Source organism: Ammospiza nelsoni, chromosome 11 (genome assembly GCF_027579445.1).
Source record: "Ammospiza nelsoni isolate bAmmNel1 chromosome 11, bAmmNel1.pri, whole genome shotgun sequence".
NCBI lineage: Eukaryota > Metazoa > Chordata > Aves > Passeriformes > Passerellidae > Ammospiza > Ammospiza nelsoni.
In genome coordinates this window covers 16,637,655-16,651,088 of record NC_080643.1, presented here as the reverse complement: position 1 = coordinate 16,651,088, position 13,434 = coordinate 16,637,655, and the positions used below count along the sequence as shown (strand labels likewise).

Genomic DNA, 13,434 nt, shown 5'->3' with positions numbered 1-13,434 from the left:
GCTACACACTGCAGCAGATGGAAGCAGGGCTCCTCAAAGAGCAGTTCTGTTCTCTGAGGCTGCCTCGACCTTGGGATGCCCATCTGCCCTTGGTGCCACCTGGAGACACAGCTGTGAAAGGCTGCTTTCTAAAAGGAGTGGAGAGATTAAAGCAGTAAGTAACTAATTGCTCCTCCTCTTCTTAAGGAATAAATTAAATTTTCTAGCAGATAGGAAGGACAACTTAAAACCAGTGTTTCCTTAAAGAAAATGCTGTGCAGTTTGGTCAAAAGTAGAAGGCAAAAGGTTTCAGGTTGTTGGAACAAATCTGCATTTACCAACACAAACATGATCATTCATTTCAGGTAAAAAGTGCAGAGAAATTACTTTCTAACAGTAGTTTCTTTTTTTCTCCTCCTTTTTATCTCCAGCAGGATGGGCCTTTTTAAATCTGGATATAAAATGATAAATGATATCATTCAGCAAGATAGGAAACTGTCTCCATACTCTGCCTCTCTCTCAGTTTCATACAGGTAAGTATAACATGACCTAATTTATAAGAATAACTACAGTCAAAAAGCAAAAAACTCACATATTTGAGGAGGAGGAGCCTACAAAATGAACAGATTTATAACCAAAGATTTTCCTTTCTTCCCCTGTAAGGACAGAAAGTTACTCTGTTCCCAACCACACACATCCAGCTGGGGACTCCCACACACCCCAGTTTTGTTTTGTTCCAGCACTTTGTTGGGGAGAAGAAAAGATAGAATGCTTTGGGGTGGGAAGCACATGAATAACACCATCTCCAAAATGAGCAGCAGATCTCTGTACCTTAAAGATGCACTCATGTATCATTCAAAGAAGTATTAACCCACACTTCCTCATGATATTAAAAACACATTTCCAAAATAATTTCAGCTTTAATAACTCCAGGTGCTAATGAACTTTCTAGTAAGTATGGTATTAACCACTCATTTTTCCCATTAGATTAGACAAAGAATTTGCCCAGGCAAATACAAATTGATTTCCCTTTCAATGTAATTGCACCCTATAATGATGACCCACAAAGAGCCACAGAGGAACATCATATTAAACAAAATCCATACTTGCTATAACTTCATGCCAACATTTTTTTCCTCAACAATGAAGTGAAAATCATAGGAAAAGCTGATCAAGCAGGACCCCTTTAAATGAACAGACTTTCCTCCAGTGAGGGCTCAAGGTAAGCAGAGATCTTTTCAAGCTTGGATCAGCAGTGGTGCCATCTGAAGTCAAGAGCTCCTGCCTTGGTATCAAGGGGGGAAGTTCAAAACTGAGTACCAAGTGGGAGCTCAAGTTCAAGCAAAAGCAGCTACTGAAATACATTGTGGATCGTGCTGCAGAAAGGAAAGGTGGCTCTGTTTGAGCTATCAATGTCACAAGCAGGGTCAGCACTTTTAAGAGGTTAAGGTGAGGAAAAGGCTCTCTCTTCCCCCTCACTCACCTCATGTGCCAATCTCTCAGATGTTCTGAAATTTTCTGATGCCCTCACCCTACCAAGGAGCTGCAAAACATCACATGCACCCATGTGTCCTCCTCTCCTGGACTCATTATTCTGTACCACCAACCAACTGTGCTTCTCATTCATTCCTCTCTAAGAGTCTGTATGTCCACAAAACCCCACACAAACCAGTCTTGGTTTGCTCCAGCACATTGCCAGGGAGTAGGAGGAACAGCATGAGTCTGAGCTGGGAAGAGGGAGCTCCTCCAGTTCTCCAGTAGTCAAACAGAGATGCCACAGAGCTCACACATTCCCAGCCCTGGAATGTGGGGAAAGAAACAGGGGACAGGAAAGGAGAAAAAGTGCAGAACACAGGGTAGGAGACAAGGCCAATTCCATGTAGTTTGTCTTACCACAACAGTATCACCTAATATGTTATTATTTGGTGTTGCCTAGTATCTTTGTACAGTAAGAACTGCAGCACTACTGTAGTACTGGGAAACTGTTCACCAGTATGTACCCTAAAAGCACAGATTCCAACCCCTGTCTGCTGTACCATGCATCCTGGAATGCAAACACAACTAGGAGCCTTTGAGGACAGGGTCTGAATGCTTGTGCTCATTAAGACATCTTTGAGAGAACTGAACAACCACTTCTACCCCAAACTGCACTTGAAGAAAGTGTTTAACCCATATACTCAGAGGTAAGAAAACAAGCAACTTGCCATCACTATTAATAGCAGAATTACAGCAATACATATGAATAAGAGATAATGAATTCCAGAGACATCACAATAATCCAGAGACATTCCCAAAGTGAAAAAACAGAACAGTACAGTGGGATTCATTCAAACACTCAACAGCTTTCCTAGGGAAAGCTCTGAGGTATAAATGGTCCACGCATTTGAAATGATCTGTAAAATCCATATTGGAGATTTGTTTCCTCTTTGCTCAAATTAGCTTTTATTCCTATGGAGTCCTACACAGCCCTGAGCAACAACCAGGATCAGAGAAAAAGTGCAGCACTTGAAACAGCCCTTTATCTCCACAGTCATCAGTACATCACATTTCTAGTGAAAACGATTCAGGGAGGTAACAAAAAAGTTTCTAGCAGTCACACATTGCTATCACAAAATCAAACATGATAGAACAGGTGCTGCAACCCACAAGTGGTGAAAAAACAGATGAAGTGGGCAGGGATGACAAGGCTGGAAAAGCAGTGGCAGCCTCTGGCTAGGATTGAAGCGTGCTGCTGGGATGGGTGTGCAGTCTGGCAGCCAGGGAAGGGGCTGTAAGTCAGAATAGGTATGTTCTGAAAGGAGAATTCTAGAAAAAAAGAAAAGACTAAAGCTGGAAGATTTCCTACACATGATGCCCAGGTTCATTAGCTGGCCACCACTGAAGAAATGGATAAAGGATGTAAGCTGTGTGGTTATTAGCTTTCACTCACTGAGAAATATTCAGAAAATTAGCTTTTCAGACTCTTTTGATTCCTTGAGGGCAGGGGCAAAGGTTGAAGAGCTGTGTTTTTCCATACTGAAAGCCTGTGCCATATAAGTACAAACTAACTCTAGACCACCCATAGGACAGCCTATACTAAATGCAAACAAAACTGAGCAGAAAGGAGAAAAATGTGCCAAAACTGAAAATAGCACTAAAATACCAGAATGTATAAAGACTCCTAGAAGACTATGAAACAAACTACACACAAGGATTAACTCCACATACAACATGTATCAGAAGGACAAAAACAGGTTAAACATGCAAAACACAAGTCACTGATAAGTCTGAGATAATATGATCAACCACCACCAAGTGTGGATAACATTACATTAACACTGGAAAGTTCTTAAGTTATTTGAACCACCATCAATACATGGAAATCCTAAACAAAGCCACTAGTTTGCAAGCAAACAGTAAAAATGTTATTTTTGTAATTGATATAATCACTATTATTTAAAACAAGTAATCAGTTTCCATTTGGATAAAATGTTTAAGCAGCCTGTCAGCCTTCCAAGAAATAGCTCTGAAAGATTTATTAATTATCTAAAGCTTGTTGTGCTAGAAATATGCATGAGCCCATCCTCAAGGGAAAGATCCCCCCAGGATCCCCAGTGGGATCAGAACAACCACAATACCAGGAGAGGAGCAGAACAGCACAGCTGGGAATAGGGAGAACAAAGTTTTAACAGAAATTATTAAAATTAAGCGTTTTAAAAGCTTCATATAAACACTAGAGCACGGCATCCCTTATGAATAAAACTGTCTGTTCCAAATATGATATTTATGAATGAGGTTACTCTTCAAAGCCATGGGATTACAAACATCAGATGGGCACAATAAAATGAACCTCTTAATTCTGAAGTTGGTTATATTTCATAGGTTAAAGAGCAGGAGGCTGGTTTATATTAGATCTAAGGTGATACAAATGCCAAATGACATTTTGGAGGCAATGTGTAGCTGTAAGGAGATATCAGGAAAAGCAGACTGGACACCTCCACAGAAGATAATAATTATACATCTAAGCACCCAGAAAGCATTCTGATATTGTGGCAGGCAGAATTAAAGCTGAACAATCTGAAACCTCAGAGGCATCTAGCTTTGCTCAGCTCATGGGAGGGAGATTTCCCTTGTACATAATGAATAAACATAAAAATACTTTATGTTAGGTTCTCATGTAAATTCTTTTTACTATTCCTCATTATTTTCTACTTTAAAAAAATATTTTTAATGAGTCACAACAAAAATATAATACATAAACATGTTTTTAGTGTTTTAACATGAAAATAAAGAGCTGTCATTAGCAGCTCACAATGCTCTGTATACCTACATTGATCTTGTCTGCTTTGGAAAGAATACTCCTGACAAACAACTGTGAGTATCCACTCACACTAATATAGATGTTGATGATAAAGCACATCAGTCTATGATAACAGACTAGTGGAACAGTGGGAATGACCCACTTGGACATGACATACAGACACTCCCTTCTGTTAATGAAAGTTTGGCAACCACATCACACTTCCTCCTGCCCCACTGCTGCAGGGTCCTGTAAACAAAGTGCCATCATCATCATCATCATCATCATCAGTCTGAGACAGAGTAACCTGTGACCTTGTAACTCTTCTCTGCGTTGATACTGGGAATTCCCTTGTTTCTTACCTGAACTAACACTTCCATTTCTGCTACCTTCTCATTAGAAAAAGCCACCATGTGAATAAAAAAAAAAAAAAAAAAAAAGAGGAATGCATTCGTTTTTGTGTAAACATTTTTATAAAAACATTTAAAACGAAAACAGTATCTTCAAATAGCACATGGCTGAAAGAATATAACAGCAAAACAAACAACACTTGAGGACAACAATTTATTTTGAAGCCAAAAATTCTTTAGTAACTAGAAGAAGAGAGAAGCATCTATTTTTAACACATTCTCTGCTAAGAAAAGGAAGATTACTCTCAGTTGGTTTAGGTAGGTATATTCAAATACCTGCATACCCTTTGAAGTTATTAAAATTTGCAATTTTAAAGGAAGTGAATAGAGCATCCCCTTAGGCTCTGGCTACAGTTTTGTGATACAAAGATTTTGAAGGGAAATTCAGCATGGGGAATTCCCACCTGAGCTCTTCATTCCAATCTCTGTGCCCTAGAACATCAGCCCTTCTGGACCAACAGACATTTCTAGGACTGTGCCATGACCCAGAACAGTTATCCAGTAACACTCAAATGTAACCTGCACAGCACAGGCTCACAAACACCTGCATTAGCCCTGGTCTGAACTGCTCCTCTCCTGAATAAGAGAGTAGGGCAGGTGAAACTAGGTGAGGGTAGAAGGTGACAACTTAGCACTTCCATCTTTCATCTTATAAAACAAACAAAGGAGAACCCAACCTGTATGCTGGCAGTAAAGAACATTTTCCAGCTGTTAATGATGATTACTGTGAATGAGCAATAATTGTCCATAGCATCCATCAAATTGTTTATGTATGGGACAAGCCAATGACACAAATGTGTTTATTTTCACCATAATCTTTAAATAATACAAGTAATTGCAAATCAGCTCATTTACTTAACATAATTGCTTTCCTGAAATTTGAAGCTATTTTAAAAATTCTATCCTCCTTACAATTTATACTTGTGGCTTGTTTTCCTGATGGAAATATTTTTTGGTCAGGAGAGTATATTTAACATTAAAAGTCTATTAAAAGTAAACAGCCACATAAGGACTTCTCCCTACCAAGAGCTGGACAAATCCTAACCCTTACACAACCTCCCAAGGGGTGACAGCCAGCTTTCTATAACAATGTATTGATACCTCAGGTTTTAGCTTTTAGCTTTTATATTTTTCAGATTCTGTACTGCTTTAGTGTGTAGTTCTGAGCTTCATATTAAGGGATGGTGAGCTCTCTTCACAGAGTAGCTGGACAAAACAATTCCTCTCCTAGCTTGGGACCAAGGAATACCACCCAAATTTCAGGCCCAAGAGCACAAACAACGCAGATTGAAGAGTGAAAAACAAGAAGGATGGGACTGCATGGGCTAAAGCTGTAACTGGACAATTAACTGCAATATGCAAATGGAGCAGAACTGATCAAAGTGAGAGACCCTATGACTGGTTGTGCATTTTGTGACCATTTTGGTTCATCTTGGGTGCAGCCCTGGCTGGGCTCTTGTGCTGCCCAAGGTGGATCCATGGAGACCGTTTAATAAATCCCTCCTTTATTCTTTAACTCTGTCAGGCCTCTGTTCTAGGGCAGCCTTCACAAGGCATCAGTGTATTCCCAACCCCATTCACTCACCACTTTCATCAAGTAAGTCCTCCTCGTCATCCCCATCGTTGTCCTCCTCCATCGCCTCCTCCTCATCTTCCTCCTCCTCCTCTTCCATATCCTCCTGCTCCAAGTCCGGGTCCAGGTCCGGATCACTCCCTGAGATTGACTCGTCTGACATGATTCCCAGTGGTGCTCCTTGTGCATTACCTGCTCATGTTCTACCGTGAGGCAGCCCTGCAAGGACACCAGAGAGGAACGTGAGCCCAGCAAATCCCAGCCTTTGAACCCCAAGGCTCAACATCACAGCAGCATTACTGCATATAAAAAACCAAATCAGCCTTTTAAATAACAGACTTAGATATCAGACAAAGACAAAACCCTGTGGAGAAAACAGATGCTGCAAGAAATGGATCATAATGATACAGGCCCTGCATTGAAGAATCTCCATCTTTTCATGGGTGCCCTTGACATGCACACAGGACTCTTCCTGCTGGAAAATTTCTGGTATCAATGCCTGATTATTCAGAGATGCAAAAACTAATAAATTATGTGAATGATTTCCAAACACTACCATCCCAAAAGGAAGCATACAAAAAAGGATCAGTGTCAGCATCCCCTCCAGATACCTGTTGCCCTGATCCCTGCAAACACCATCACAGTGAGCAGTGACAGAAATCCCCTCCTGCCTCAGCTGTACCCACTGCAAAGTTCACCCACCTCCTCATTACAGCCTGGCTGAAGTCTCTGATCCAGCCACACAACAAAAGCACTGTTACCTTCATAGTTTGGGCAGAAAACAACAAAGATCCAGTTGTAAAGGTTGAACCCCCATTGTAAAACAGGACAGGAAGAAAAATAAACACAAAGAAAGAATGGACCAGACAAAATTTGCATTTCCTTTCTCTCAAGGACAAGAACTGGGGCTGGCTGTGCATAACTTCTCTGTTAAATCACTCCAGTGCATTACAGCAGAAATTGTGGTAGAACACAAAAATAAAGCCACAAGAGAGGTCAGGGCAATCACCAAGTCACCAGTTTATCTGTTCAGATCATGCACTGTCACTTCTGGTCAGTGATGGGTACTCCTGAGCACTCATCTTCCATGCACACAGAATGATCCTAGAGGAGCTGTGTAAGATGGATGAAAGGAAACACAACCAAGAAAGGAAAAGAAAGAAGGCATCCTGATCTTAAGGAATATAAGCAAAGGATGTATTCAAAGATCAAGCTGCAGAAGAATTACTACCCACACATTCTCCAAAACCTTTAAAGAAAGATGAAGGAAACATTTCCTCATCACTCACTTCCCACTGCCCCCTACTTATACCACATTTCCACTGTAAACTATAAAATTTTGAGAACTAATCAGCCACTTAAAAACAAACCTAAATCATAAACATCTAAGCAGATAAGGCAGTTCAAACATCTGTAAACATTTAAAAATTCATTTAATTTGATACTTAAATTTCATTTTCAGCTGTGTTTCATCAGTTACCAGATTAACTCAGAAACCTGAAGGTTAAAGACAACACCCCTGTAGCAGGGCTGAAAATTTAACTGTTGAGTATGCTGAATTATTCCAGCTCAAGTCATCAGCTCCTGCTCTGGCCCTCAGTAACATTGAAGAGTGTCAGAAAGAAAGTAAGCATAGGAGAAAGAAGGCACTGCAGAGATTGGCTTTGGAACAGGAAGCCTTTCACCACTCAGTCCCAAGAGCACTTTACCACCAGGCAGAGACAACTGAAGTCCCTCCACTAGTACACGTGTCACACAGAATAAGTTGGCTTGGTCAAGCAGATGGCAGAAAAGGCCAGAACCTGAATTAGCTCAAATGGAACTGTGCCAGTTTACACAAGCCAAAGATATTAATTCAGCTTCTGTGGTCTGCAGGTACAAGCCCAGTTGCTGTCAGGCTGCTGCAACACGGTCACCTCCAGCATCTCTTGTTTTCTGGTGTTTGGTGACTTCAGTCAAGGGCTGCATACACAAAGCCATCTATTATCAGAAGATTTTCCTAACAAATGTTGTGCTAAAGTCTAGGTCTATTTCAAAATGAGGTCTATTTCAAAACAGTGGCTTTGTTTTTCTTTTGCGTAGAAGCAAGCAACCAAGGAAACACAAACACTGCTAATACGGCAGGAATGAACTCTCCTCTATAAACAGCAAAAGCAGAAGTGCTGTAATGTCACTAAATGCTCCAGGTCAAAGAATGACACACGATACAGTTTCTCCCACCAGTATCCTCCTGTGTGTCATCCTCTCACGTCCCGTCATTTGTACCAGAACCTTAAAATATAAAAAACCCAAATCAAAACACAAAACATTCTCTGAAAATTGTTTAAATGCAAGGTTGTGGGTCCCTGTGTCTTAACAGATAAAATCAAACCCAGTGGAGAGCAGCTCTCCCTCAGACTGGAGCACAAAAGGGCTCAAATCGAAGCTTTATTTTTGTTTAGCAGTAACTACACATTCTGTATAAGCCAACTCCTGACACCAGCTCAGCAGCCCCGGCCATATGCAGGAGAGTAAAACAGAAGCTTTTGCAAAAACTTCACTAAATCTTGCAGAGCTGGGTGAAACAAAGCTGGTTAACCCCTCTGTGCCCACTGCCGTGCTGCCGTGTCTCTCTGTCCCTTCCCTCGCCGGGGCCGGGTCCCGGGAGGGCTCCCGCCCGGCCTGGTGGCAGCAGGTACGCGGTGCACAGCCCAGAGCCTGCCCTCGTTTCTCACACCGATCTGACCCAGTTCGGAGCCTCCCACCAAGGGGAATTACACAACAGGGCCAGATTGTGGCTGCCGCTACTGTTTTATGGCTGAGTTATTCCAACCTGCCCCATCTCCTGCCTTTGCAGACGCAGGCACTGTGCTCAGTGTTTAATCGTTGGAGGAAGGGCACTTTGCGAGAGATAAACTGATTACCTGACACATCCCCGCACGGGATGTGAGCCTCAGGAGGGTTACAGCCCCAAGAAATCCCCATCAAACCCTCTGCACCACCCTTACAGCAGATATTCAGCCTTCCAGCACAGTGCCTCAACTGCTGAGAAACCGGGCTGGGATCTTAGGGGGAAACACTTGGAAAAATTCCTCTTGCTTACTCAGGGAGGAAAAAAGAGCTGTCATGTTTATCCTACCCAGAAGTTAAACCCTGCAATCAACTGCACATCAAATTAACATCCAAGACAGCCTCTCTCCTGTATTATGTCCCGTCTTTCAACAAAGATAAAAATAGTTCTGAAGTTTCTTGGGCTTTGCTTTTTTAAGGTAGAACACCTCAGACAGTAAGTAAATGCCATGTGCTGATGACTGCCTCCTCCTCAAGCCTGCACAGAAAGGTTCTGTGTTCCCCACTTCTAGGTGAGGAAACCTTGAGAATTTGGACACATTTCTGTTGTCCTCACATTTTTCTTTCCCTCTGCAAAGCTTTAAAATTACTTCTCACATATAAAGTTGAGAGAGAAATGTGAAAGCAACTTTTCCCCTTCTACACGATAGTTGTTCACAGCAGAGTTGTGCATGCCATGAGCCAAACTGTTAAATGAAACAGCAATCATCAGGGGATGTGGGGACTTAGGGCATTTCTGTACATCACCTTCATCAGAGGATCCACTAGCACTCTAAATACTAAACCATTATTTAATTAACTATTACAGATACCATGGAGTAAAAAGCAAGGGTGCAGGACAAGGCAGAACAGAGTCCTTCCTCACTTGAGGAGAAGCAGGGTTCCCCTGTACTTATAGAAACTCACGAAAGCCAAAGGGACTTTACAGAAGCTCTTTGCCCACTACAACACAAGCGATTTAGGGACAGGACATGCTCACTCCTGAGTACACAACCATCCCATACAAATCCCTTCAGAAAGGGCAGGTTTAACACTAATGCTGCTCCAGTGCTGAACAGTAAAGAGGATTCCATCACCTCTCCAACCTCTAGCCAAGCCCAATATCTGGGACTCATCAAGATTTGTCCCTTAAAGCCTGTTTTGTAACCAAGACTTCACACTGGCCGTTGTAGTGCCAGGCCATAGAAACAGAATCAAGCACCCTGGCAAACCCCAAGAGGATTTGCACAGACAAATAAAACAGATCTTAATAAAAAAAGATCTTTCTAAGTCTGTACTGCATAACACTCTTCACTGTTTGTTACACAGTCATGTTTTATGGCAACAATAATCTCCTTTTCTGTTTTTCTTTTTTGTTGGGCAACAAAAGAGTAAAATGGTTGACTGGGGCCATAAGATTCCTCTCAATGCACTCAGCTCACACACACACACTCCAAACTGGATGTGTATGAGGGTAACTGCTGGTTCCTTGGGGGAAATCTCATCTGTGTGTCAGACCACTTCTAGCACCATTTTGGTACCTCATAGGCAGCCTTCAGTATCTAGCAGAACATTACCATAAAGCACACAACTACATGAATAAAGGAACTATGAGCTTAAGCTTCTCTATGACAAAAAGTCTTGTAACAGTTTGCAAGAGGTAACTTGCAATATTATTGCAAAATAACAATTAATAGTTCTCTGTTCCACTTCAAAATCTAGTAAGAAATAACCCAAGATTAGTGGTTTTGAACAGTTTGATTCTAACAAACAGTAGAATTTCTCTAATTTACATTATGCAACATATTAAAACCTCTATTAAATTATCATGTAAAAAATGGTATCAGGGGAATCACCTAAAAGGATAAATATCTTTTTCAAAAATGAGCCAACAGTTTTACTATAGTAGTACAATAGACCTCTATATGCTTTAAACAAAGCAGAGTTTCCTGAAAAAACAAAAGAAACTTATTCCCCCCAAGTTGCATTTAAAGCCATCCTTAATTGATACTTCGTGATTTAAATCCCTTCTTCCTTTGCAGCCTGAGACTGTTGAGAGTCCAGCTATGCAGTTTCTCTGCTGTGACTCACAGCTAACTGGTGGCCACAGGCTGCTGGCTGGGAAGCAAGAAAACAATTCTCCTTCATTTTATCTTGTTCAAATCACAAACAAACTAAGTAGCATTGATCCCCTCTAACTGATGTGTTCTCCATAGGAATATTAAACTGAAGGAAAAAGAAGCAGCCTGTGAAATCATAAATTGGGGAGCATCTGCTTGTCCTGGACCACTCCTCTGAGGGAGGCAAGTGTGCTTCTCTCCATTCCACATAAATATTGAACAATGGATCTAGTCTTCACCCACACTGCATGTGAGTATTAAGGAGCCCACTGTGATTTGTGGGGAACAGGAACTGAGAGAAAAAAAAATAACAGATTGCTTTTAGAAACACATCCATATATCAGTTTTGAGAGTTGCAGGACTTGCTCTTTTATTATCTCCAGGCTAACAATCCTCCTCCAAAAAGGCACCACAAAACTAAAACCAGCCTGAAACTGGTTGTTCCCTGACAACACAAACAACAAAAGCTGCTGCAAGAAAGTGTGGGAGAAATGAAAAAAAAAAAAAAAACAAAACAACACAAGGAAAAAAAAAACAATAAAAAACCCCATAAAATCAACCCATAAAGAAAGAAAAGGGAGAGCTAATCCTTCCCCTCTGCTGACATGACAGTGCTAGCACTGAGAATGTGACAATGAACATTACATAAGGCCTGGCTCCCACTGTGATCCGAACAAAAAGAGCCAGCGTGAGTCAATGGCAGCATCTGCAGCTCCTTACACAACCTGAGCATCCACCACCTGCTGTGGGAGCAGCCACAGGGCCCTTCTCTCCTGCACCTCAGGAGGGATTTGGGAACACCCCACTGCCAGCACTGGAAACGTTTTGTGACCCTTAAAGAAAACCTGAACTCTCTATAAGATGCCAGCACTCCCTTCCACACAGATTTTGCGAGGTTCTTCACCTCTGGACACAGCCAGCAGAAAAGGGCAAATGTTTTTGTGTTTGTATTTATACATGTATATCTAGATAGGTATATAATTATTTGCCTGATCACTGATGCGTTGCTTCTAAGGGCAATTTTGTTTAATCATATTAAAGCAGAAATTGACTTCCTATAAGTCAACTCTCTCCTTTCAAATACTCAAAATGGCCTCACCAGTGAACCATCATAAAACAGCAATTTGTTTGTTACTGCATAAAAGTTCAGGCTACCTGAAGTAAGAAGCATGTGATCAGTTTTGCTTCCAGTAATTACTGACATCTGCAGTAACACCATCACAAAATAACAAAAAATTTCTCTTACTTCACAGAATCTCCATCTATGTTTTTAGAATCTCCATCTGTACTTGTCAAATTCTATATAAATGGCACTTGCATTACCTGCTAAAAGAAACTCTCCTTCCCTGATCACTGTTTCTTTCAAAGCAAACAGCATTTCAATATAAAATCCACTTTTGAATGTGTTTTTACATGTTTTGCCCATGCTGCTACAGCTACAGAAAAAACAGCCAAGACCTGTGTAAGGAGTAAAACCCTAAGAAAATATTTCAAATGGTGGGGAAAACTCAATAGTAGGGCACACTGTGTCAGGATTCCAAATTACATTCAATGCATTTTATCCAACAGATTAATTTGGGAAATTCCTGCCTACCTTGCATTAATGATAACCATTCTCAAATTCCAAAAGATAAGTTTGAAAAGTCAGCTCAGGGAAAGGTGTGCCAAGCCTTCTCTTCACGAACACCCAAACTATGTCAAGATGTGAGCCAATTCCCAAGCAGGAAAGATAGAGATAACTGGAAGATCCCTCTGGAATTTAAGCTCTTGTCATACATAGGTGCCAGAGAAGAAGTTATGTAATAAATCAAGACTAAATTACATAAACAGAAGCAGTGGAACAGAGAGGAGTGGAAAGGCACGGAGCTATTCCCCTCTCAAGGAAAGAACAGTCACTGTCACTCTTTGAAGACAAGCTGTGGCTTTGGTCATTGAGATATGCTAACACTATGGCTCACCTCCTTGAAGGGTATCCCTCAGAAACAGACTGGGATAGCTCATAAACAATGTTTTCATCTTGCAGGATGAGGAAAACTGCAAATTTTCCAAATGTTAAAAGGTCTAATTTTATCCTATTTTCTCAGTACCACCCCATCCACACACACTCCTCTCCTTGCCTCCCAGAGAAGCACATTTCCTTACAGGGGAATGATTCACTGCCTTCAGCTGTGTCCCTGCTCAGGAAATGAGCTTTCCCACCAGCAGCAGCCCAGGGCAGCCCACCATCCCCTGTGAGACAGACACCACTCACATCACACACTGGCA

The 13,434-nt window shown here is 41.3% G+C and overlaps 1 protein-coding gene across 2 annotated transcripts in view; it reads right to left on the bottom strand.

The window, feature by feature from the left end:
• Window positions 1-13,434, bottom strand: part of RAD54L2 (RAD54 like 2) — a 68,825-nt gene that overhangs the window by 41,070 nt on the left and 14,321 nt on the right. For both annotated transcript variants that reach the window (XM_059479836.1, XM_059479834.1), the window contains exon 2: window positions 6,254-6,460. In XM_059479836.1, the coding sequence (XP_059335819.1) occupies window positions 6,254-6,404 (151 nt within the window). In that variant the 5' untranslated portion in view covers window positions 6,405-6,460. The remainder of the gene's footprint in view (window positions 1-6,253; window positions 6,461-13,434) is intronic.